Consider the following 27,584-nt stretch of genomic DNA (forward strand, 5'->3'; position numbering starts at 1 on the left):
ATATTTTAGATAATGAAGGTGCAATTCCATCAATGAAACAAAATCTTGTGCATTTGATATACTGATAAGTGCTATCTTTCTTGTACTAAATTGTTCTTCTGTATTTAAGACTTACTTGGAATGTGATGTCACATGTGCACCTCATATTAAAACATTGTTATGCAGTGTACAGGAGGGAGTTATGTTCATTTGTGACATTCTATTATTAACAGGGGTTTATTTTGCCAATGTAAACAATATAAAATGAGTCAGAGATTGTTAAAGAAATTGGATGGTACAGATCTTGCAAGTTCATTCTATATTGATTGGAAGTGTATTACGGAATACCCTTCTTGTGGAAATTCCAACTGTGATACGAGATGAACATCTGGGGGTTACAAGCTGTCAAATATTTGTTGGGGAGATATCTGTACCATATCTGTTCCCGCAAAGAGATGCCAGCACATACAGTTTTGACTACAGTTGAAGGCTCAAATGGAGGTGAGTTATCAATCTTGGTTCGGTTTTGTCAATTGATGTGTTTCCACAAAGGTTTTGAAAAATTATTGTTCTCTTTATTTAAAAAAAAAAACAACAGCAAAAACTGACTTAAGGTAAAAATTCTGCTCTAAAAGCCAAACTGACTTAGAATTTAGGCACACAGTTCAAAATTAAGTGCAGAGAATGAGACCAGCAAATTACACATCCCATACTGTTCCGAAAGAACACTAAAGCTGATTGTTTTGGGTTCTTTTTTGTAGTATTGTTGGTCAGTTGATATTTTGCTTGCAAATAATTTTTTTGCAATCGCCATTCCTTCAAATGGTACATGCAAATATACAGCATATTGGAATTTTCAACAGTACACCTTTTTTCCTTTCATGTCATAAAATGTTTGTCATCCTGACTATCTGCACATGAGCACATAATGTTGATACTGTATGTTTCTGCATATAAGTGAACGCTTTTTCACCTGGAGGTACAGGCTTCATCTTATTCTCCTAATCAACTTATGTATGGATCTTGTCATTGAAATTGCAGTAAAACTGTGATTTTGAGTTGAAATCGGCAAAATCAAAAACAGTAAATACAGCAGCACTAATCTTTTTTCAATTTTCATGTCAATAAATTGTTTGAAACTAATATGACTGCTTCTGTATTATAATTGTATCATTGTTTTATGGATTTGTATGTATTTTTTTATATCTCCATAATTAAATAAAAGAAAACAATTAGAGTTCACAGTTCATGTGAGTCTTAATACTTACAGTCTATATTCTTTTTTTTGTGCTGTACTTATGCATAATCTGTTTCCTAAAAATATGAACGGATTTTGCTTTATTCATCTTTTTTGCTGCTCACATTTTAGTCATAGGTCTGTTAATATTTGATTGACTTGTATTTTATTTGGCACACGTGAGAAAGTACTAGTGCATTTTTTTCAATGATATAATTCATAAGTTAAAGATATAACTATCATATATCCACAATAATGTCATGATTCACTAATCAAAGCCTTTAATATAGACTAAAATTCAGATGGGAAACTTGGAGATCATCGATAATCCATTTTTTAGTTTTGCATTTCAGCTTAAAGCAAAATATAATGTCAGCACATTACCTGTAATTTTTCTAAACAAGCTGTTGTTTTGGTGTCTCTATTTGATCATGATGGATAGTTTGATATTTTGGTTTTTGACAACAATCCAATAAACTTGACTGTTTAAATCCCTATATTGGTTTTCGACAACAATCCAATATACTTGACTGTTTAAATCCCTATATTGGTTTTTGACAACAATCCAATATACTTAACTGTTTAAATCCCTATATTGGTTTTCGACAACAATCCAATATACTTGACTGTTTAAATCCCTATATTGGTTTTCGACAACAATCCAATATACTTGACTGTTTAAATCCCTATATTGGTTTTCGACAACAATATACTTGACTGTTTAAATCCATATATTGGTTTTGATTATTAAGCAATGCCAGCATCGATTTATTCTCTGTCATTAATCCACATCAATTACCGGTCTAACAACATCAAGTGGACTGAGAACCACCAGAAATGATGTAATACTGGTACCAGTAATTTATCTGAGTTGTGTACCATTTTATCCCATCAGAGAATAACTTACTACTGTGTTGAAGTCCATATTTTGGGTAATTTGACACCTTGCAAAACGTCAACTAGAAATATAAAAAATTTAAACATGGATTGATTTTTTGCATTTACACGCTGAAATATCTCAGTATAATAGCATATATGTCAGATATACTTGTGATGGTTTACATCTTAATTCTAAACGTTGAAATACACTGCAAACAGAACTTGACAAAAAGCATGGTAATGTTGGTGACTGCAGCTACCCAATTAATTTGAAATAGCATACATTGATACCATTCATACTCATAAAATCGGAAGTTACTGGTGAAAATGATGAAGCCACGTTGTTGATTTGGCTGTGTCTTGTACTCCACATCGATTTAGAAGTACATGGATAAAGGATGAAAAAATCTACAATATTGGTCAATTTGACTTGTACTCCATGTCATCTTGACCAAAAGGTACAGTAGTCTAGTTTAGATAATTTTAGGTACAGACTAAATTATTAGAGTGGACACTTGATTAGTCTATTTTGGATCATTTCAGATACAGACTAAATTATTAGAGTGGGCACTTGATGAGCACAAGTCCAAATTAGTATTTAAATGTCTGAAAAATTCCAGTGCACCATTACAAGGTGAATTCACTTAATTGTACTATTTTGCAAATTATGCTAGCACTAGTTCTTTTTATAAAATATATAAATAAGTGTCTAACCGTCCATTGTATATACTATAAATATTTAAATGTCAGATGATCTCTCTCTTTCTCTGCAGACATATGATGGTAAAACCAATCAAGAGAGAAAGAGAGAGAGAGAGGATAAATAAAATAATATAGTCAATAGCAATGGTGATCCATGCACAAGCATGAATTGAAACAACATCAGTGTTTGAATTACCCACTGTTTGCTTGTTATTTCAATTGTTGTAGACCTACTCCTTCTACTTGCTGATGATCAAATCGCCAAGCTTTAATTCTTTGAGACTCTAGCTATGCACGGTTTGTAGTGCTCTACCTTCTTTATGTAAACCAACTTTCAAGTTTAAACCCTTAGTGTCTCTTGTATTTATTTAATCATTATGAATTAAAATAATTAGCAAAAGAAACCAAGTAATAGTTTCCAACAAGATGGTACCGCATACTGAAATAGCCACAGCACTAAATTTTGAAATGTATGTACTGGTATTTGTATTTGTATGTACTGGTATGTGTATGTGTATGTACTGGTATGTGTATGTGTATGTACTGGTATGTGTATTTGTATGTATTGGTATGTTAATGTGTATGTACTGGTATGGATATGTACTGGTATGTGAATGTGTATGTACTGGTATTTGTATTTGTATGTACTGGTATGTGTATGTACTGGTATGTGTATGTGTATGTACTGGTATGTCTGTGTATGTACTGGTATGTGTATGTGTATGTACTGGTATGTGTATGTGTAGGTTCTGGTGTGTGTACTTGTATGTGTATTTGTATGTACTGGTATGTGTATTTCTATGTACTGGTATGTCTATGTTTATGTACTGGTATGTGTATTTGTATGTACTGGTATGTCTATGTGTATGTACTGGTATGTGTATTTGTATGTACTGGTATGTCTATGTTTATGTACTGGTATGTGTATGTATTGGTAAATGTATGTGTATGTACTGGTATGTCTATGTATGTACTGGTATGTGTATGTGTATGTACTGGTATGTGTATGTACTGGTATGTGTATGTGTAGGTTCTGGTGTGTGTACTTGTATGTGTATTTGTATGTACTGGTATGTGTATGTACTGGTATGTGTATTTGCATGTACTGGTATGTCTATGTTTGTGTACTGGTATGTGTATGTATTGGTAAATGTATGTGTATGTACTGGTAAGTGTGTTTGTATGTACTGGTATGTGTATGTGTATGTACTGGTATGTCTATGTATGTACTGGTATGTGTATGTGTATGTACTGGTATGTGTATGTGTAGGTTCTGGTGTGTGTACTTGTATGTGTATTTGTATGTACTGGTATGTGTATGTACTGGTATGTGTATGTATTGGTAAATGTATGTGTATGTACTGGTAAGTGTGTTTGTATGTACTGTTATGTGTATGTGTAGGTACTGGTGTGTGTACTTGTATGTACTGGTATGTGTATTTGTATGTACTGGTATGTGTATGTACTGGTATGTGTATTTGTATGTACTGATATGTGTATGTATTGGTAAATGTATGTTTATGTACTGGTAAGTGTGTTTGTATGTACTGGTATGTGTATGTTTATGTACTGGTAAGTGTGTTTGTATGTACTGGTATGTGTATGTTTATGTACTGGTAAGTGTGTTTGTATGTACTGGTATGTGTATGTTTATGTACTGGTATGTGTGTTTGTATGTACTGGTATGTGTATGTGTATGTACTGGTATGTGAATGTGTATGTACTGGTATGTGAATGTGTATGCACTGGTATGTGTATGTGTATGTACTGGTATGTCTGTGTATGTGTATGTGTATGTACTGGTATGTGTATTTGTATGTACTGGTATGTGTATGTGTATGTACTGGTATGTGAATGTGTATGTACTGGTATGTTTGTGTGTATATACTGATATGTCTGTGTGTATGTACTGGTATGTGTATGTGTATGTACTGGTATGTGTATGTACTGGTAAATGTATGTATGTACTGGAAGTGTGTTTGTATATACTGGTATGTGTATATGTAGGTACTGGTGTGTGTACTTGTATGTACTGGTATGTGTATTTGTATGTACTGGTATGTGTATGTCCTGGTATTTGTATATGTATGTACTGGTGTGTGTACTGGTATGTATATTTGTATGTACTGGTATGTGTATTTGTATGTACTGGTATGTGTATGTACTGGTATTTGTATTTGTATGTACTGGTGTGTGTACTGGTATGTATATTTGTATGTACTGGTGTGTGTATTTGTATGTACTGGTATGTGTATGTCCTGGTATTTGTATTTGTATGTACTGGTGTGTGTACTGGTATGTATATTTGTATGTGGTATAAATATATGTATAGTTATAGTATGTATGCAAAGCCTTGCTTCCTTTTAATGAAAAAATATACATGTCATGGTCTATCAAACATACAACGTACACACACACATTTGTAACAGTATGCGTTTAAGGAAAACTTAATGTTTAAAGTGATTAATATTTGTATTCTTCAAAACAATAAGATAGCTATTATTTGCCATCAACGTGTTAGTTTGGAAAAATTCCACAGACTTGACAAACTACCAATGAAACTCCATTGTATAAAGCTGGAACAAAAGAAAGTGCAAATAACCAAAGATTCATCTCTATTTTTCCATATAATTTTTCAATTTACAAGAAAAATATGTACATGATTATTTTATCATCTAACTGAATGTTAGTTATTTGATGATAATCAGTTTGGCTTTTGACAGCATCACTTGTGTAAAATTGCACTTGCATCTATAAATGATAAAAGCATTAGATAAAGGGAAAATGGTTGGCACGATTATCGTTGATTACATGAAGTTTTTGAACTTCTAGAAGATGAAAGTTTACTTGAAAAACTAACAATCAATGTAATGAAAAAGTTTCTAGACTGGTTTATTTCTTATTTAACTGACTGAGTGCAATGGGTATCATGAAATGACGCTACACTATCAGTCTGATAAAACCAGAACTGAACAGGAAAATAAGTTACAAAATGTTGTTAACTGACGTTTAATATGGTACAAGGACAACAGTATGCTTAAAAATTAAGTTTTCAATAATCAGTACAGAAGAATAAAAAGGAATATTCATATTGTCCTGAACAAAAGCAGGAAGGGACACAGTTACTTTTTTTTGACATCCCGTGTCGATTTGAGTATGTCACATGGCGAAGATACGATTGCCGTTGTGTGTACTGAAGAATTTTTTCCCCCAAGAAATAGGTCAAGTTGGGAGATAGCAATGAGACATTGAGGTGCATAGGGTTTGGAACTTAAGTTTATGCAACTGTACTAGAGGTTAATAAAATGTACGTGTACTCTACAAGCCTTTCAGATGAACATAATGCTTACTGTCGATGCATCAGTTTGGAATACGGAACTTTTTAAATACACGTTTTCCAACTTGACAATAGCAGTACACGATATTTTGTTACAATCCTGAAAACTGGTCAGACTTACTGAAAAAAAATCTGCCGCCCTAATGAGACGACCTTGTTAGGGTTGGCAGGTCTGAAACAATACTGAAAAGCAAAAGCCTAAAACAAGACAAAAAAAAAAAAAAGAGTAATGCTGAACAGCGACAAACTCCAAGTTATATTTGACGATGTGAACCTACTAACAGATGGAGACAATTAGCAAGAGTTAGTTGATAAAGTCATCTGAAGGAGAATCAAGACAGCTTACAATGAGATTTACACTTGAAACGCTCGTCAAACAGCTTTTAGACAAACTGGATAGCGTTTATGAGACTGAAGAATCTACAGAATACTTGATGGTTGAAATTCTACAATACCAGTCAAAGAGAGGATGACGATTTTGCGTCATAGTCCTGCAGAGAGCTAAAGAGAAATTATTGCTTTTTCACTAATCAGTACCTGAAATGAAACCTAATAAGTTCTGGACAGTTTTAAATAAGCATTTAAGACATGTATTAGGGCATCATTACAGAGATTTATCTACTATTTCCTGTCATGAGAAAGTTGAGAAAGAGTTCATGCGTATGAAAAGCAACCGACCCATGTTACCTAAAAGAATGTCGCAAAAGGCAGCTCATAAGGTCAAAAAGTAGAAATCGAATGGCAGTCAAATGAATTGGAGACTATCATAGCAAGTCTCTCTTCTAAGGTAAATAGCATGCAGAGACAGATTATTAACATCAATGACAAGGTGAATGACACTGTATGGACAACGCTAGATAAGCCTAGAAGGCAGGGATAACAGGTAAGTACAACGCTAGATGGGCCTAGATGACAAGGGCAATTGGCATAGACAACGCTAGATGGGACTGAAAGACACGGGCGACAGGCTACAATACCTTAAGGTAGCAGAACAGGTGGATTAAACAGAAACAATATGTTGGAGATGTAGCAGTCAGACTTATTCAAGAAGAATGGCTGATTAAGGTACAGCCCCGACTGTGAACCTTTATCGGTTGGAAACTTCAGTAAAATGGACGTTGACATCAATGGTAAACAATGCAACAGTCATATTGGTACTGGATCATCGGTAGCATCTTCAACAACTGATAGAAGTCGAGGTCACCGGATGATACATGTTGACCTATTTTGGAGATGTAGAGGTTAAGCTTTGCTGTCAGAATGCAGAAGGCCAGCTTTGTCTGTTTTAGCAGCACTAAACACACCATCTTCATTACATTCCAAACAAACCATCGTAAACTTCATCGTTTCCTTTGTTTCATTAGCTATTCTCGGCTTTTCATAAACGACCTTACAGATATTGCAAACCGCTCAATGACTTGTTTGATGGACAGCTGAAGAAAAAGACCATGGAAAGTGAGTTTAAAGAAGCAGATGTATGTTAAAGTGGAACTTCCTCCATAGGTTCTGGACGCAAAACAAGCGAAAGCCTTTCAAGGCTTTAAAAAACGTTTCGACAACACCTGAATTAGTAGACTATCCAGTTACTTCCATTTATACTTCATGTCGACGCAAGTGGCGAGGGTCTCGGTACAATTTTGAATTAGGAGCAGAATAGAGGTCAAGCGCAGTTGATTTTGCTGCCGGGGTACCAGGGTACTGTCTAGAGCAAATAAAATCTATATGGCAATGTGTGCAGAGTTTATAACCCATTAACAAATGAATTAAAATGGAAAACTCGATACAACAGGGCACCGGTGGTTAGGTTCTTTGGAAGGTCATGCATTATGCATTGTCTACAGGCCAGAAAAAAAATATCACCTGGGGAGGATTCGGGAACCATAAATGTACCAATTAAGTGGCGACAGCTTCTCGTTTAAGTTTTACGTTCTTGATCAATCTGCCATGACTACGTGCAAACGTCGATTCTTTCCTGTATTTAGTGTGCTTATGAGTCGGAATTAGTTCATGCTTATAACCACAATGACTCTGTTTCATGACTGGAACAGTAAATGAGCGCTAGCCTAATATACGCGAACTACCATTGCAAGCACTGAGTAGTAACCCTTGTAGATGACTCTATCAAATTAAATGACCGTACATTGAACTGTTTCAGAGTTATAGAGGGAACTGCAAATAAAATGTTAAATGTTATCTTAATGTTTCTTGGCATGTCATCGACAAACCTTATTTCACAGAAGTGTAATTTTATTTTTCATCTTCCAAATTCAGAAAGATTCCTTTGCTTTTATTTGGATTAAGTACGTCATTGTATAATTTAGCGGAAGATTAAGTATGTCACTGATAATTGCATTTATTTGGCTGAAGATTAAATAGGCCACTTTATAACTTTCTTCTCCTGGACAAACTCTCCTTTGGGACCTTTCACATCTGGCGGTAATAAAGCCAGATATAATGGCGTCTCCGCTCCTAAAAGATGAAACAAAAGATATCTCGGTGAAGCCATGCATTGAATCTAAGTACAACCTACCGTTATTAAGACAGTTTGCATTACTATATAGAGCAATTGGAATTCGAATGCGCTTGCGTCAAGGTAGAATAAAGGTGCTCCAGTTAGCATTTGTACGAATTTCTCCTGAACTTAAGCAGACGTTTGCATTAGCTGAGAATCTGAGATGAATCAATATATGATTAATTGTATCGCTAAATCATCGCTAGCAGTCAGCAATTTAAAAAATTCTGTTTTAATTTTTTATCTTCCCCGGACGAGATTATTTATTTGCAGTTTGTTCGTATGTGTTCTTTTGATTTTTAGATCAACTAATTCCATTTCTTACAGCACTCTAGGTTTGTTGTGCAATCATATTATAACATAAGTAACACTTATGTTTATTTTCCAGGCTTTTCGAATATTTAGTTTTTATAGATACTACCATTTTAGTTTTCAGACCCAAGTACAACTGATTAATTTGACTTCCCAGTAAAAGGTCCAAGAGCCTTGTTCTGACTGGACTGAACGAAACTAAAAACTGTATAAATAGAGAAGCGGGCTTACGAAGAGTTAGTTCGTTCCTCGAGTCAGAACAGCTCTGTATTTTCTTTACAGGTAAGAACAGTCGGTGTTCGCAATCTTCTTTAAAGAATGGGCACTTTTTGATATCTAAGACTTTAGCGGTAAAATTCATATTTTTCCAACATTTTTTGTGAGTTCTTTATATTTTATATTATAATATAATGGAATGTTTAATATTATTTGTGGTATGTATTACTGGAAAAGAAGAATTTGCTACCAGCTTCATGTTTAGATTTAATTTGGAAATAAAAGATTCTTTAGGTAATAATGAGTAATGTTTAGTAACCTATTTCAAATTAGTATTCTATTTTAAATTTAGCAAAATACATTTCATCAAAATGATTTTTGCATTAATATGCAACTATTGAACTTTATTATACTCATTGGATATCATGAAGTAATCGAGATTTAAACTATCTGTATTACATTCTTAAAGGCAACAATTATACAATGAAGCTGGTAAGCTCGATGGGAATGTGTTATTTTACATGTATTTTTTGTATTTTAAATATAAAGGCTTTATAAATGTATCTGTAGAATTTAGCATTATATATATATATATATATATATATATATATATATATATATATATATATATATATATATATATATAATAGTTCGTTCCTCGAGTCAGAAAAGCTCTGTCTTTTCCTTACAGCGATTCCGTACCTCATTCCCCAAGATGTAGCCGTATCTTCACGGTTATTGGTGACACCCTTGTTAGAGAGCCTGAACTCTCTCTCTCTCTAACCATGGGCAAAGACATTTCTTAACTTATGAGTAATCCCTTCTCATAGCAAGAGATGCGAAGAAGGTTATGATGCAAACCGTATCATAACACACACATATATAAAATTACCTTCATTAATTGTTTTTGTTCCTTTGTGATCAGTCATGTCGGTGCTGACGTAGCCGGGACAACACTGAAAAATAAAATATGTTCACTAATATCGAAAAAAAGCCAAAAATGTCAAGCATAAATAAAAATATGTAATGAGTCAAACCGCATTGTTCACTTTGAAAATTAGAATGTTTAGATATTTTTTGATATGACGTGTGTAATGTAATAACAGTGAATGAAAAGATTTAAGTTTGCAGATTGAACCTGTTGTAAGAAACAAATTATTATGTAGTTATAATTTACTTCCGATTTTTAATTACGATATTAATTATTATGAATTATTAGTGTCAAGGACTCACTACAGTGTTATTTGATTTTGGTAACCTTGGTAACCTATACTAATGTAATTTCTGAAATAAACAAAATTGTTCAAGAATAGTCCACAGAGGGGTCATGCAAACTTTTTCTTTCACTCTCAGTTCTATCTCTCTCTCTCTCCACACACACACACACACACACACACACACACACACACACACACACACACATAACGGTCTTGAAAGCCTTTGCTTTGTGCATAAAGTTAACTAAGATCTCTCAACAAATATCGAAAATGTGACTAAAAACATTGAAAGTGACAATCTGGCAGACAATGACGCGAGTTTTGAAGGATCTGAGCGAAGTAGCGGAAAAGAAAGGAAGGACTCAGGGAGGAAAAAACGCTTTGTTACTCGGAGAATAGTATCACTGTAAAATAATATGAACAATGAAAGCTAGAAGAAACTGCTCCAATTGGGATACAATGAAAATAAACAATTAGAAAGACGAATAAATGATAATAATAATAATAATAATAATAATAATAATAAAGTGTGCATAGGGCGAAGGTCATGACACAATACTCTTAACCGAAATGAAACTAAAAGAGGAAACGAGTAATAATTTGTGATGTCGAGGATTTTCTATTTTAAGACTGCGTTCTCAGTTTCTTTATTGAGTGTCACATCCAAGAAATATCCTTCCTTGAGCGTTTTACGTCAGGTCTACCCATGGTTCGACTCATTTGGTAGCATCTCGATAAACTGGACATAATGTCAGGTACAGGTGTAGTAGTCGGCAAGATTTTATTTAGTTTGCTGCTGATGTTCATTCTCTTCCTGAGACCCACAAATTCGCTAACTGACTGGACGGTACACACAGATCGTGCATGTCAGAAGACCCACCGCTGGCCAACTGACTGGACGGTACACACAGATCGTGCATGCCAGGAGACCCACAGCTGGCCAACTGACTGGACGGCACACATAGATCGTGCATGCCAGGAGACCCACAGGTGGCCAACTAACTGGACGGCACACAGATCCTGCATGCCAGGAGACCACAGCTGGCCAACTGACTGGACGGCACACACAGATGGTGCATGCCATGAGACCCACAGCTCGCTAACATGCATGCCATAAGACCCACAGCTCGCCAACTGACTGGACGGCACACACATATCGTGTATGCCATGCGACCCACAGCTCGCCAATTGACTGGACGGCACACACAGATGGTGCATGCCATGAGACCCACAGCTCGCTAACATGCATGCCATAAGACCCACAGCTCGCCAACTGACTGGACGGCACACACATATCGTGTATGCCATGCGACCCACAGCTCGCAAATTGACTGGACGGCACACACAGATTGTGCATGCTATGAGATCCACAGCTCGCTACCATGCATGCCATGATACCCACAGCTCGCCAACTGACTGGACGGCAAACACATATCGTGCATGCCAGGAGACCCACATCTGGCTAATTGACTGGACGGCACAGACGGATTGTGCATGCCAGGAGACCCACAGCTGGCCAACTGACTTGACCGCACACACAGATCGTGCACGCCAGGAGACTCACAGCTGGCCAACTGACTGCACGGCACACACAGATCGTGCATGCCAGGAGACCACAGCTGGCCAACTGACTGGATGGTACACACAGATCTTGCATGCCAGGAGACCACACCTGGCCAACTGACTGGACGGCACACACAGATCGTGCATGCCATGAGACCCACAGCTCGTTAACATGCATGCCATGATACCCACAGCTCTCCAACTGACTGAATGGCACACACATATCGTGCATGACAGGAGACCCAAGGCTCGCTAACTGACTGGACGGCACACACGGATCGTGCATGCCAGGAGACCACACCTGGCCAACTGACTGGACGGTACAAACAGATCTTGCATGCCAGGAGACCACAGCTGGCCAACTGACTGGACGGCACACAAAGATCGTTCATGCCAGGAGACCCACAGCTGGCCAACTGACTGGACGGCACACGCATATCCTGCATGCCAGGAGACTCTGGCCAACTGACTGGACGGCACACACAGATCGTGAATGCCAGGAGACCCACAGCTGGCCAACTGACTGGACGGCACAGGTCTTGCATATCAGGAGACCTAAAGTTTCGTCAACTGATTGGACGGTACAGATGGTGCATGTCAGGACGGAGATGACAGTTTTGTTACAACATTCCAATTTTTAATTCATATTGAAGCTTACTCTGAAATGTTTTGGCTGATGATGAAATTTCAACAGTTTCTTGTCTCAAACGTCTTTACAATTGTATGTGTCTGTTTTGGAAATAAGGTATGGAATTATTTTGGCTCGTACATGGTGATATTTGAGGTTTTAGTGATTTACGGTACGCAGTTATATTTAACTCCTTGAATAAGCGACTGGGAGATCGAGGATGGGGAATATTGCTGTAATCTAAGTCCGGTTTTAACCCACTTCAATTTAATATCATCACATAATTTACACCAGCTTATATGGTGTTTTTGTCCAAACTTCTCGATGAAAATGTTGACATATGACAGAGCCATTTGGAAATTTATTTGACTTATAGGAACTGTTTGCTAACTTGACATATGCCTGCAGTAGTGTTTTACAGCACCACGAAGCTGATGCTGGTATGATACTGGTAAAATATGACCAGACGTTTAAAATCAAAAGAAAGGTATTAATCCCAATTTACTGGTTTATCTTTAAGGTAAGTCGCTAGCATTAGGCATAGAGTTCGATTGTATCTTTCCACCATCCCATTGCACTGTGGATGATAGGAAGACGTTGACAACTCCTTAGTTCTTAAGATGATACAAAGTTCTTACCACATTCAAACTGTCGGCCTTAGAAAACAGCACACGAGGCACGCCAAATCTACAAATATACTTGTAACGCTCTTACAATCGTGTTGGTCTCAATATTAAACAATGCCACTACCCCAACCTATTATCTCCTGTCACAAGAAGGTATGAAGTTATCTCTTCCATCCTTGTACAAGACCCTAAAATACAGAGGGATATAAATTCTTCTATGTTATGTCCCGAAGTTTAGTTCAGCGCTTCTGGCTAGGGATCTTGTGCTGAGCTCAAACGGAGCTTATCGCACTATTCTCTGCAATATCATCCCTCATACCAGACCAGTAGTAATATTGGCGTACTTTAATGAGGCCTTTGTCGACTCCTTGCGTCCCTCCTTCCCACCACCGGCTGTACGGTACGACGATAAAAATTTAAATGGCTTGTCAAAACGATCAAGACAGAATCTCGTTATCATCTCGTCGGACCATTCCAATAACTTGTAGGTTCACAATAAGGCCTTGGTTTTACTACTTTCTTCAGACAAATCTTCCCAAGAGATGCATTGCCGAATCTCAACCCAACAATGCAACATATCACCCTATACAAAGCTGTAACTTGTCTGTGCACCTCTACAAAATGAACGTCACTGTCCAGCCATATCTCGGAGAACTTCACAGTACGTTTGCTGCAGTATTTTCAACATTTGAAGGTCAAGCGGCTACAAACACAAGCATCGGCTTGGCGGGATCCCTAGGCAATGCTCTATCATGAAGTTAGATAAACGTTAGCTGCTGCAGCCAATTGTCAGTCGTGCTCTTGGAAGTTCGTGAGGCATAGCAGGCTACTATGATTAGTGGGAACTTTGAATTTTCTGCCGTAAAGATGGATCTTCAAATACCGAACACAATGTCAGACGCCCAAAAGCTCACGAGGAGTCAAAGGATACTGACGTTCCATTTTGTCCACTAAAGTAACCTATCACCCCTTTTCCCGTCAATTTTCTTAGAAAGGGCAGCTCCAACTGCTTTGCCACTTGCATCTGCATCTAGTAAGAAAGAACGACTGAAGCCGGGAACAGCCAACACTGGTGCCGAGGCAAGCGCTTTACGTAACTTTTCTAATGACACCCGGTGCTCAAATGTCAAGCAGAAAATGATTCTTTTTTCCGTAAGCTGGCTCAAGGTAACGGCAATTTCAGCAAAGTGTCCTACGAACCGCCGATAGTAACTACAAAACCCAAGAAATCTCCATAACTGATTTTAGGTTGGGTCATTTCTTTTCTAAATCTCTGTTGTCAGGATCTTTATCAACACCTGAAGCGTACATTTGCTGCTTTTCATTTTTAGACCGGCTAATCTCTCAAATAATTGCAGTTGCATCGGTTGATAAATGAATTAAAATTTCCATTAGTCATTATTTGTTGTGTGATTCGGTACCTGACAGTTTATACAACGATAAACTCAGAAAAACCCGTTAAACTCTTAAGTAACTGTCTGAATGTGCGTCTGAACACCAGCTCATAGTCCAGTTACATCATGAAAACTTTACATTGCAGCCCGGCTAGGAAGATAGACCAGGCAAACTGTATGTTGCAGCCCGGCTAGGAAGATAGACCAGGCAAATTGTATGTTGCAGCCCGGCTAGGAAGATAGATCAGGCAAACTTTATATTGCAGCCCGGCTAGAAAGATAGATCAGGCAAACTGTATATTGCAGCCCGGCTAGGAAGATAGACCAGGCAAACTGTATGTTGCAGCCCGACTAGGAAGATAGATCAGGCAAACTGTATATTGCAGCCCGGCTATGAAGACTTTCATCAGGCGCTGAAATGCCCCGATACCCTGCACAAAAGTAATGACGTCACTTTGAATTGGTATAGGCCTTATCTTATTGCAAACGCTATTTTAGGTCGGTCAGTCTGCTCAATTTACAGTTACCAGGACCCTGATATCAGATCCGATGCCAAGAGCCAGACCATGCACGGAAGCTAATCAAAACTATCATAGATTAGAGGAAAAGGGTATGCATCGTTCTCAGTAACCGATTTCAGCGATCTATAGTCCAAGCAATCGCTTTTCTCCATCTTTCTCCTCTTCCAATACAACCACAGCAGCCCAATGGCTTACTGACGATTCTACGACTTGCTTTTTCAACATATCGCCGACTCGTGTGTCGATCACCTGCCTAAAATAGAACGGCGATCTTCCGTGAGAAACTCCGAATGGTGCGACATTCCGTCTTGAGAGAGTGTTTTATCAAATTTGATCTGCTCAAGTCGTCGTCATCTTTAGTAAACACTGCTCTAAATTTGTTTAGCTGGGTACCATCTGCTTGTGTTACGAGTATTTTTGTTTCATGACAAAGCAGCGATTGAGGCTCTAGTAACAACTCTGATGACGACTTTTCACATTCAAAATTTGGCATTAATCCTTGAGTAATTCCTTAACTTCCCTCTCTGCCGGGGCCTCTGATGTTCTCTGCCAACAAAATACGATAACAACCCAAAGATGCATCCTTTGTGTGAATTCTGTAAAGATGATACCGCATTTATGCAGACGAAAAAATCTAACAGAATTTCATCAGGCGTAATGTCAGCTACGAAAAGAATACGTAGTCTTTTGACATCTTTCCAAGAAATCATGAATGTAGCTTGGTCATGAGAGTTTTAATCTTTTGACTGGAAGCAGTGATGCGTAGTATATTGCCTTACACCAGCACGCAAGAAAGCCTCCAATTCCACCCCAAAATCTGGTTGCTTCCTCCAAGCTGCTAGGGCTATGGTAGAAGATCTAAAGTCTCAAGTCTTCATCTTGAATGGCTGCCAACAAATCGCGAATATCAGGTGGGCAACCAGGGTATTCCAGAGAAACAACTCTTTCTATGGTTTGCCCTAACGCGGGAAGTGTTTCGCCCCTTCTTTTGAAACGGCTTCGAAGCTGCGACCGGTTGTATTGGTCTCGGTTGCAACGCATGAAGCAAGCTTTCAAGGAAGCTTTTTACTTCCCAAACTCTACCTGACTGGCCTGTACTTGAGGAACTATCAAGACTTAGGAGGCATGCTTCCACATTGGATGAATGTGTCAATCTATGGAAACTATATTTTTCTGAATTAAGTGGTACAACAGATGAGGAACATAATGATTGTGTCAAAATGAAGAATATGTACGAAGAAAGCAAACTAGAGACTGATAACATAAAATGTAATATTACAGAGGAAGAAGTGTTGCAGCATATCAAGTCTCTAAAAACAAAAATATCACCAGGCATTGATTGCGTATCGAATGAACACTTAAAATATGGTGGAAAATATTTAATCAGACATTTAACTGCCCTTTTTAATTACATGATCCAGTATGAGTATTTACCTAATGTATATAGATGTGGGATGATTATACCGATATTCAAATAAAATGGTAAAGATAAAAAGGATCCGGTGAATTATCGTGGTATAACATTGACATCTTGTCTGGGAAAATTATTTGAAAAAATATTGATGACCAGAATTCAAAAGTATTTAGACAAAATAAGCTTTCCACATCCTTATCAATTTGGATTTCGTAAGGAGGCTGGAGCTATCTCCGCTGCATTTACTCTTCAAGAATGTTTGATGTATTTTAATAATCATAACTCTAATGTATATGCTGTTTTCTGGATAACGAAAAGGCATTCGATAGACTGTGGCATTGTGGACTACTAAAAAAACTAAAAATATTAGGAATTAATGCAAAAATATGGAGAATAATCGCCCATTCCTACACACAGTCAAGTGCCTGTGTAGCGTGTAGAGGATGTATATCGAACACATTTCCATTACGGAGAGGCGTTGGTCAAGGGCGTGTAATGTCGGCTTTTTTATTTCTCGTGTACATAAATGACCTATTGAATGAACTAGTAATGACTAATTGCGGGATAACAGTGAATCAGATGAACATACCTGGCATGCTTTTGGCAGACGACACTACTCTACTAAGCTCTACGCTGAAAGGATTGCAAATACTCGTGAATACAGCTTATCAGTATGCACAAAAGTGGAAATTAAAATATAACTCTAACAAGAGTAATTGGATGATATTTAGTAAAAAAAAAATGAAGTGTACTCATCAAATGGAATTACTCTGGGATCATAGAATATTTCCTAGAGCAAAAAAAGTGAAATATGCAGGAGTTACCTTTTCCAATCAATGAAAACTAATGATAGTATAGTCTATTCCTACGATAAAGCTAAACGTGTAACAAACTCACTATACTCAACTGGATTAAATGCAAATGGGATGAATCCTATAGTTTCTGTGAAAGTCTGGGAAAGAGTTATATTGCCGTCTGCTTTGTATGGCTCAGAACTCTGGTTTAATATGTCATATCAGGGCATTGAATCAATGGAGAAAATACAACGATATTTCGCCCGGAGAGTACAAGGTTTCCCTCAAAGATCGCCTATTGGATCTACGACATCATGCTTGGGGATGATATCAATGGAAGCTCGCATAGATAAGCAAAAACTCGTATTCCTTGGTCGCATGTGTAGAACATCAGCAAACTTAACTGCTAAAAAGGTTTTCCTCTGGGCTGTTGGAAATTTGATTTTTGACCCCCAGCATAGCTATAACTCTTTTATATATGACATAAATACTGTACTCAAAAAGTATGATTTAGAAGACTATCTCAACGACTTTATTTTCACTGGAAAATTTCCAAACAAAATAACATGGAAAAACTTAATTGGGACAAGAATACAGATATTTGAGGAGAGAAAACATGAAATGAGTATCAGAAATCCATCAGATGGAATCGGTAGATTTTTAAAAATTAATCCAGGACTAAAAATGCATCATCTATGGAAAATAGCTTACACTGGCTCAAGCAGAAAAATGGAATATGGGACATTAATTCGTATTGGAGGAATGCAAGCAAGACCTGGACTGTGTCCCCTATGTGGCAAAATGAGTCATGACCGTATTTTGTACATTTCGATGAATTGTGCCTTAACCTCAGACGACAGAAATCACTTGATGGAAAGTCTATTTTCGTATATGCATCCAGTGATTTACCGTGATTTCTGTGATCAGATCGATGATGTTATACTGATTATACTACTTGGTGGTTTAAATGATATATCAGAACGTTTAGAATTTGAGGCATGGATAAATATGATCAGACTATCTACCAAGTATTTCATTAAGATAAAGGATATTATATATTCGATTCAATAGAGAACTCACTCAGAATATAAGGAAAGAAATACTTGTACTGGATTGCAAAGCGATAGGAAACTAACTGTTTTTGTTGTGAGGATACATTTTCAAATGTTCTATCGTATATATATATCTATCTAGTTTAGTAATGATTTTAATTTATTTATTCGTTTGCTATTGGAAATAATTCAATAAGTAACCAATTCACTATTTTTGTGATTCTATGTATTTAAATGCATTTCTTTTTTGTCTTAAAATCTTCAGAAAATGGAGGAATAAAAGAATATCATCATCATCATCATCATCATCATCATCTCTCTCTCTCTCTCTCTTCCGGATTTGTTCTTAAAATAATGACTCATGGTTCTGTTCATTTTTTATTTAAACTTCTATGGATTTCAAAAGACATTCGGTCTGCTAACTAATTAGTCTCTCAGTAACATGGGAGGTGTATCGATCATAACTATACGACATATTTTCAACTGCCCCTCCCCCCTTAATAGTCGCAAAACCAGAATCTTCAGTCCTGGCACTGAATGCATGTACATTTTCAACGAATGCTCGCACTCATACGGAGTAGAAGTCACAACGCACTAAACATCAGTGTCATAGTGGTGAAGTTTCTTATGCTTCGCGACAGCATTAGCGTTGTAGATGAGAGTCTCATCTGAACAGCCCGCGGTACAGGCGTATCTATACGTGCTCCATGCAGTGGCCATTATAATATAGAGACGATATATTCATAATGCATCACACTTCAGTCCTTTTTATCTTTTTTCTTTCTTACACGACATGAAATGATTATTATTGTCTAATACATTATGTCTGCTAATGATTGCTGTTCAAGACTATGCCAGCAAAATGTAGAGAATTATGTCAAAACTACAGTTCGGAAAGTCAATAGAACCGATATAAAGATTATACATAGTGAAAACCGAGTCGGGAGTAGGGGAACGTCACCATGTCTTCGTAAGGTTCCTTTGTGAATCAAACACACTAAACTATCTTTTCATGCCTTTGGCATGGAAACAAACGCATTACAAAATATTTTCTTCATTTCAATTTATGTATGACAGAGTATGAGATTTCGATCAATTCTTTTCTGAATGGAAAAGCAATTCAACTGGTCTAATGTCTGGTGAAGCAGAAATGCCCGCCATTAAAATGAGACTAAAACTAAATTTTTGAGAGATAAAATCATATTTTACTTTTGTAGAACTCGAATAACAAGTACGCATTTTCTCTCGAAATTGAATAGCATTAGTTTAGCTTAATAAAAAAAATATGTGTGTGTGTGTGTTTGTGTGTGTGTCTGTGTGTGTGAAGAAAGACACATGCAATAATGTTAGACTATTTAACTAAAGAAAAAGAATAATAAATTATACAGCGTTGACAATGATATCAGCTTTCTTGGTGTCTTTAGCCATGTCCCTGCCATGGATATAGGACATGAGCCTCACGCCAATTTTGGAAACGCCATATGCGAATTTCTCCCATCCCTTTTCTTCCAATGTGTCTGAATTGGCAGCCCTAAAAGAAGTATTTTTTTAATTATGAAGCTGATAAAACGATCATCTCATGATTCTTCATCTCGTATGGTATACGGGTATGAATATATGGATGCGGATATATGGGACACGATGATATATGGGTATGGACATATGGATGCGGATATATGGGACACGATGATATATGGGTATGGACATATGGATGCGGATATATGGGACACGATGATATATGGGTATGGATATATGGATGCGGATATATGGGACACGATAATATATGGCTATGGACATATGGATGCGGATATATGGGACACGATGATATATGGGTATGGATATATGGATGCGGATATATGGGACACGATGATATATGGGTATGGATATATGGATGCGGATATATGGGACACGATGATATATGGGTATGGATTTATGGATGCGGATACAAGGGATGTGATGATATATGTACATGAATATATGGATATATGGGATTTGATGATATATGGATATGGATATATGGGATATGATGATATATGGATATGGATATATGGAACAAATGATATAAGGGTATGGATACATGAGATATATGATATATGGCTACAGAATGTTAGAGACCATCAGATCATAAGTACTAAAATATTGAAATCCAATAATGTACACAGCTAGAAAATTAACTATTATCTAAAATTTAACATTAAAACCCAATAATGTACATAGTCCAAAACAAGTTATATACAATGGCACTGAGGGCATCTGGAAACGACAGAATCTCATAAATGCGTACCTAGACGTATATTTTTGCATTCTGCAAAGATAGGTAATTCATGTTGCACAAGTGGTATATCAATGAACCAAGTAAAACCCAATGGGATACAATGCAAAATAGATATATACATACTCTTCGAACTCTCTAATAAGTTCTTTAAGCTGTTCCATAGTGATATTGGGATTCCTGATTCTGTCTTTGATGGCGTCATTACACCTACTGTAAGTCCAAGTAGAGGTCCTACTTGAGAGAGTAACAACCCTTAAAAGTAATAATGGTGGACGATTAAAAGCCCAGTGAGCTTAATAATCAATACATATTGTAGTACTCACGTACTACACACTCACAAACATACGTTCTCTCTCTCTCTCTCACACACACACACACATACATATATATATATATATATATATATATATATATATATATATATATATATATATATATATATTAGAGGCGACATATTTTTATATTTTCTTAATTGCAGTATTTTCCTTGTGAAAAATATATCCTTATATTTTCAAATGTTGAAAGACTAGATTTTGCATTCTTGCCATGATACGCTTGATTGTGTGCTTACATAAATTACAACAAATGGGTGGGGTGGATGGAGTGCGAACGATAATTTTCTAAGATTCGATTCAGAATCAAGTTTGGTATATAATAAAACGAAAATGTTATTTTTCTGCTTAGATACTGGATATATTTCAGCCTGTAGTACAATACACAATCTCTCTCTCTCTCTCTTTATATATATATATATATATATATATATATATATATATATATATATATATATATATATATATATATATATATATATATATATCATAGTGTGTCTACGTAATTGTGTGTGATTTAGATTTTTAACGTAGCTTTAACAATTTTTCATTCATATCGCTACGATATCTACAGTGTGGAAGTTTATAGTGATGTCTAGCACTGGGGCATCATGCCGCAGACATGTAGCATCATGCCCCACCCAGTCACATTATCCTGACACCAGACCGACCAGTCCTAACGCTAAACCTCTTAAGGCTGAACGCCTACCGAGTCAACTGTTAGTACCATTTGTATAAGACTATGGTATGACTCTGCCGGGGTTCGAACCCGCGACCTCCTGCATCCGAGGCAGACGTTCTAACCACTTAGGCCACCTGAGCGGTTGATAGATATTAGTAGATGAAAATAAAGCCATCATCCACTTACCCCTGATTCCCCTTAGCACTCCCGAATCAAAGGGGGAAAAACTTAAAGCCCCTATGTTGTTACTAAGCCCCCCGTCCCATTCCCCCCCTCCGGTGAGAGAACTGAAAAGCTAGTAATTCCTTACCTCCTGGCGATTGAGGTTTAATTCGAGATATGTAAATCTAGGTTTACAGGAAAAATTAGAGCCGAAAAGGGTGTTGCAGATTTGGTCATTCGAAAAAACCCTTCAAAGACAGGATTTTAAGTCCGCGATGAAATATATTGGGGATTTATGGCTTGATTACCTTTTGAGAGGGCAAAATGTCAGCGCTTTCTCGATTTTCTGCTACCAAAGCTATAGACTAAGAGCCAATAATTTTTTATACCTGCCTAATAGCAATAGTGTGGGGTAGAAGATTTGTTCCAGCTGTAGAAGCCGGGGAGCTTTCTCCCCACCTGCGGCTGCAGCAGAGGAGATATTGCTCTTTTCCAATATCCCAGACTCGTTTTCATATATCAGCCTCGTTTACTTTCCCCAGCCTCGTTTCCTAGCAGGCCCAGTGCTATACACATGGCTAGGCAGTTTAAAACTTGAGAAAATCGGGCTCTTAGGATTTTGGGCACGTTGGAACTTCCACAAGTAGTAGTTCTAGTGCCAGTGCCTGCTAGAACCAACACAAGCAGCAACGACGTCTCCAACGAAAACATGCAGGCAGAAATAGAAGAGTCCCAGACCTGTTCAAAAAGGCTACAGAGACGTCTGGATGGGGATAGCCTCCTTGCCCTGAAACAGCACATACACAATATCCTATCTTTATGTATGTTGCATTAACAGTACAATGCCATGATTTCATACATTGAATATGTCAAGCGAACAAAAGTTTCACATCTGTTATGCTAAACTCGGTAAAATAGCTCCAACGAGCTGACGTTTCTTATTATGCAAGTTATACAAACTGTATATATATATATATATATATAGGTTTATGCTGACATAATAATATTATAATGCAAGGTTGTTATGTGCAAAAGGTAATATGTGTTAGTGAATAAGACCGCTACAGTCTTTCAGTGTTATGAGTGGATGAATCAGCAGTCCATGTGGTCAACGAATTAATACTTCATTTATATCTATATCTAAACTATAAATACGTTGACGCAGTCACACTTGGCTATTAAGCAACGGGTGATGCGAGGTCAAAGATAATGTAAAGATGGAAGTGATAGGACAGTCAGAAGAGTAATGATAGGAAAGGCAGAAATAAGTAAAAGAGTGTCAGTGTCCGTTTCGTCCCTTCATACTCAAACCAATCCGGCTACCGTAGCGGCGATGAGACACATAACCTCAACCCGCTTAGCCCCGAGAATCACTATGTCTTACCTGTAGCTGACTAGTTCGTTGGCTTGTGAGATACCAAGTCAGTAGCTTCTACAATTATTGCTGGTAAATTGTTCCAAGTCCCTGTTGTACATGGGAAGAAGCTGAACTTGAAACAATTCGTCGATGCTGATTTTAATTGGAAATTTTTCCTGTGGTTTGCCCAAGTTTGGCTATTTGCCAGGGTCAGGTATTTGTCTGCTGGTATGTCCACTAGTTTGTTCGCAATCTTTTACAAAATGGACAGCTGGTCTTTGGTTCACCTCGATTTGAGTGATGGTTTTACATTGCACTGACACTGCTACAGTTACGATATTTATTTGTGGTGAGTCTAGCAGCTTTCCACTGAACCATCTCTATCTTATTTATCAGGTCTTTATTAGGTGGGTTCCACACATTTGAGCAGTACTCAAGATCTGGTCGAACCAGAGTGAAATATGCTACACTTTTTACTTCTTCATTGTTGATTTGGAGGTTGCGGCGCAGTAAATCGAGGTTACTGTTCCCTTTTTTAACTATCTTTTCTTTGTGTCTTTTCCAAGAGAGGTCTCAGGACAATTCAACCCTGAGATATTGTGTTGCCTGCTCATTGGCTAACCTGTACCCGTAGGAGTATATTCGGACAAGATTGGTGATTTCTTTCTGTAAACTCCTAGGATGCTGCATTTTTCTGGGTGGAAGGACATACCCTAAGTTCTTTTCCAGAAGGCCTATTGGTTCAGGTCTTCTTGAAGGATCTCACGGTCCTTGGAGGTATTTATTTCCGGGTAGACTATACAGTCATCTGCAAAAGGTCTTGTGTTGGATCTGACATTCGCAGGTAGATCATTGATAAACACCAGGAAGAGGATTGGACCCAAAACACTCACTTGAGGTACCCCACTAACAACCGGTGCTGGGTCTGATGTTGCTCAGTCCACTATAACCCTCTGTGATCTGTCTGTCAGGAAATCTCTGATCCATTTCGGAGTATTACCCTTGATGCCATAGCGATCTCGGTGTAGGCTTGGTAGATCACTCTTATTCTCCTGTGTGAATACTGACTGGTATTGATAATTCAGTATGTTAGCCTTGTTGGATGCCTCTGAATGTAGTTTCCGGTGTTCCTTGAGTGGTGCCACACCACAGTTGTCTCTTCGTATGGACTTAATATAGTTCCAAAAATCTCTTCTGCTTGTTTGGATGTTGTTCTTGATTTCGATTACCAATTTCTATCAAGTTTTCAATATATCTCCAGTAGGTCTACCGTTCTAAGTGTCTATCCATTAACCGCGTGATGTTCTCCTCAAACATTTTCCATGTGTCATCTGCAGAAAGGTTATCTGTTTCACGTATGAATGATTCTTGTGATGACTTCAATTCTTCACGTATTTGGTCATAGTCTGCATTTCTGTATTGGAAGACATTACGAGCTTTTTTTATTCACTTTCATTGGTCGTAGGCTGGACTGCTTCATGGTCAGCAATCCCTGGTATGACATCACACTTGTTGATTAGTGTTTTGTTGTATGTGAAGAACAGATCAAGCAGATTTGAAGCAAATTTAGTTACACGTGTTGCTTAATGTACAACCTGTTCCAGGAATGAGTCCTTTATGATAATTAATAGCTGATGGCATTGGGCATTGTTTGTGGCTTGTGGTAGAGGAAACTCATTCTCCCATTCAATATCTACCAGGTTGAAGTCTGCTCCTAGCCATATGCGAGCACCTCGTGGGATTCTTGTACGGCATGAGTCTGCTCCTAGCCATGCGCGAGCACCTCGTGGGATTCTTGTACGGCATGAGTCTGCTCATAGCCATACGCGAGCACCTCGTGGGATTCTTGTACGGTATGAGTCTGCTCCTAGCCATACGCGAGCACCTCGTGGGATTCTTGTACGGCATGAGTGAAGCTGATCTAGGTAGTTTGGTTCGGTAAAGGATCGAGGTTTGTAGAAGGCACCCGCGTATAGGTCTGATGCCCCTTTAACCTTGATTATGGACCAAACTAAATCAAAATTATTGTCTGCCTTAAGTTCTTCTGGCTCGTAGCTGGAATACTGGTCTGATACTAAGACAAATACCCCCCCCCCCCATGGGATCCCTCTGGACGATCTTTGCAGTAGGACCTGAAATTTGCTGGGAATACTTCAGATGAATTTATGTTGCTGTCTAGTCATGATTCTGTACAAAAACAATGGTGGCTTTGGTAGAGGAGATCATATTGCTAAGTAGTTCCTTCTTTCCAGGCCCCTTTATAGATTGACAATTAATTACTAGGATTCTCATGGGTAAGTCACTTCTAATTCGAGTGGGACCATGTGTTGTAGAGGTGCTTCTCTGCTTGTGTGGAGATGAAGTAGCAGTTGGGTTGTTAAAACTTATCTCACTGTCTGCTTGGGTACTGTCACTAAGGCATTGGTAACTATTACTGGTATCGAAGATAAAAGTGTCAAATATTCCAGTGGAGAAGTTATGCGAACCACACTGAATACATTCCCAGCTTACATGGTGGATGTTTTTGAACACGGCATCTGGCAAACCCATACACTCTTGATGATACCATACTTCGCATGAGTCACAGTACACACAATGTGTTGTCCATTTAGAGGCTTTGTTGCAGACCCCGCAAGGAAACTTGATGGTTCTTGGGCCCGTATTTGGTTCTGGTGCGTATGATTCAGCTAACAAAAGGCTACATAGATAGAGGAGAACTAGTTTGTTCCTACAGACTGGTCATTTTACCTTAGACATTGTTATCTTTAGAGTGGTAATGAGGTGGGTGGAGAGCGATACTTTTGGACGATCCCAAATCAGTACTGGTTAGGTGTTATTGTCATCTGTTGGGAACATCAGGGTAAATATTTTGTGTACGATGACTGCAAGGGTGATAAAAGATCAGCTAATGGGGTGTAGCATGTTTTAACTTAAGATCTCTATCAAGTCCAAAAACAAGAAAAGAAACCGGATGTTTACCATTTAGGAATGCATTATGGGATTCGATGGTGAGTAACCAGCGTTGAGTAACAGAGAATACCTTCAATTTTAAATTGAAAATAGTTTGAGCAAGGATATTATTATATTGTGTTTTATGATATGCTCCACAACACCAGAGAAATGATGTTGTTTTATAGGACCTGACCTGATTTTATGGATTTGTTGAAAAGAGTCGTGATCTAGAACAGGAAATAACCGACGCCCGCCATTTTGATTAGAGTTAGAATTCTGAATATCATATGAGTAGTATATCTAGCGCATGCGTAAACCAGTTGTAAAACGTCTTTGTCTAATATGTATTGTGTACAGGACCAAAACATGATTGTGTAGCTAGGTGGTGTCAGGATCGTGCATGTTAGAGTTAGCTTGTATTCGTTTTCGTATGTACATGTATTGTAAATGTGCTATTTTTTATAACTTTGTTTTCGTCTCCTTACTGACTCAAACCCTCTCAGTCAATCCTTGTGGCATTAATTAACTGCTTCTCGAACAGGAAACCGCGGAATGCAGGTGACTGTTTAATAAATGATTTTATATAGGAAGTTTCAGGGGCAGAACGGGACTGGCAGTTGAGAAGAGTTTACCTCTAGGTGACCTTTAAATGACGGTGACCGTTGGGGCAGGTTTGACTGTACTTGGTGTTAACATATGAGACGGATAATGATTTATCGTAAGAAACTTATTCTATAATCTTTAGCAACACCTAAGATCTGGTCATCGCACATGCAATCGACAGTATTCATCGCACATGCGATTGACAGTAATCTATTCACGTTGTCAGAACATGCTTTACAATATAAGGAAGCAAACTTAATGATTAATAGTGATGGATGATGAATAAATAAATAAATAAATAAGTAAATAAATAAATAAATACATACCTCGCATGAGGACGAAGTAAGGGAAATAAATGATCGCAGACAGCCAACGTATCCCAGAAATTGACCTTCAGTGTTTTCTCTGCTTGTTTTGCAAAGAGGATACCGCCCTGGAATAAAGATAAAGTTTGTTTCTATACTTATGCACGGAGAGAGAGAGAGAGAGAGAGAGAGAGAGAGGATAACTAAGCAATCTCAATTCCCCTTGCGTATACTAAATCATTAATTGTTATGAAAGCAAAAAGATAACCTAATTACGGTATAATAGTAAATATCAATTCGGAAATTAGTTATAACCTACATTTTTTAAAACCCGCCATCTTTTTAAAATATACACTTGGGGGACAGAAGAATACGCCATGTTGTGGTATTGAAAGGCAGATCCTAGATTTAATCGATACTCATTTAAAAAGAATGAAACAAAGAATTGAAATATCTTACGTAAATTAAACCACGAATTCTTGTAGTAACTTTGTATTCACAATTGTTTTTTCAAATTTATTTTCCGTCTATCC

General features: G+C 37.6%; 1 protein-coding gene across 1 annotated transcript in view; it reads right to left on the reverse strand.

Moving 5' to 3' along the window:
* Positions 1–5,778: 5,778 nt before the first annotated feature.
* LOC149796286 (carbonyl reductase [NADPH] 1-like) overlaps positions 5,779–27,584 on the reverse strand; it is a 39,117-nt gene continuing 17,311 nt past the window's right edge. Inside the window, exons 4-8 of the mRNA XM_089960192.1 lie at positions 27,073–27,179; positions 20,782–20,910; positions 19,770–19,914; positions 10,067–10,130; positions 5,779–8,603 (exon numbers count right to left, since the gene is read on the reverse strand). Of these exons, the coding sequence (XP_089816318.1) occupies positions 8,503–8,603; positions 10,067–10,130; positions 19,770–19,914; positions 20,782–20,910; positions 27,073–27,179 (546 nt within the window). The 3' untranslated portion in view covers positions 5,779–8,502. The remainder of the gene's footprint in view (positions 8,604–10,066; positions 10,131–19,769; positions 19,915–20,781; positions 20,911–27,072; positions 27,180–27,584) is intronic.

The sequence above is a fragment of the Sinohyriopsis cumingii genome, chromosome 6 (assembly GCF_028554795.1).
Source record: "Sinohyriopsis cumingii isolate HCF-2022 chromosome 6, ASM2855479v2, whole genome shotgun sequence".
Classification (NCBI taxonomy): domain Eukaryota; kingdom Metazoa; phylum Mollusca; class Bivalvia; order Unionida; family Unionidae; genus Sinohyriopsis; species Sinohyriopsis cumingii.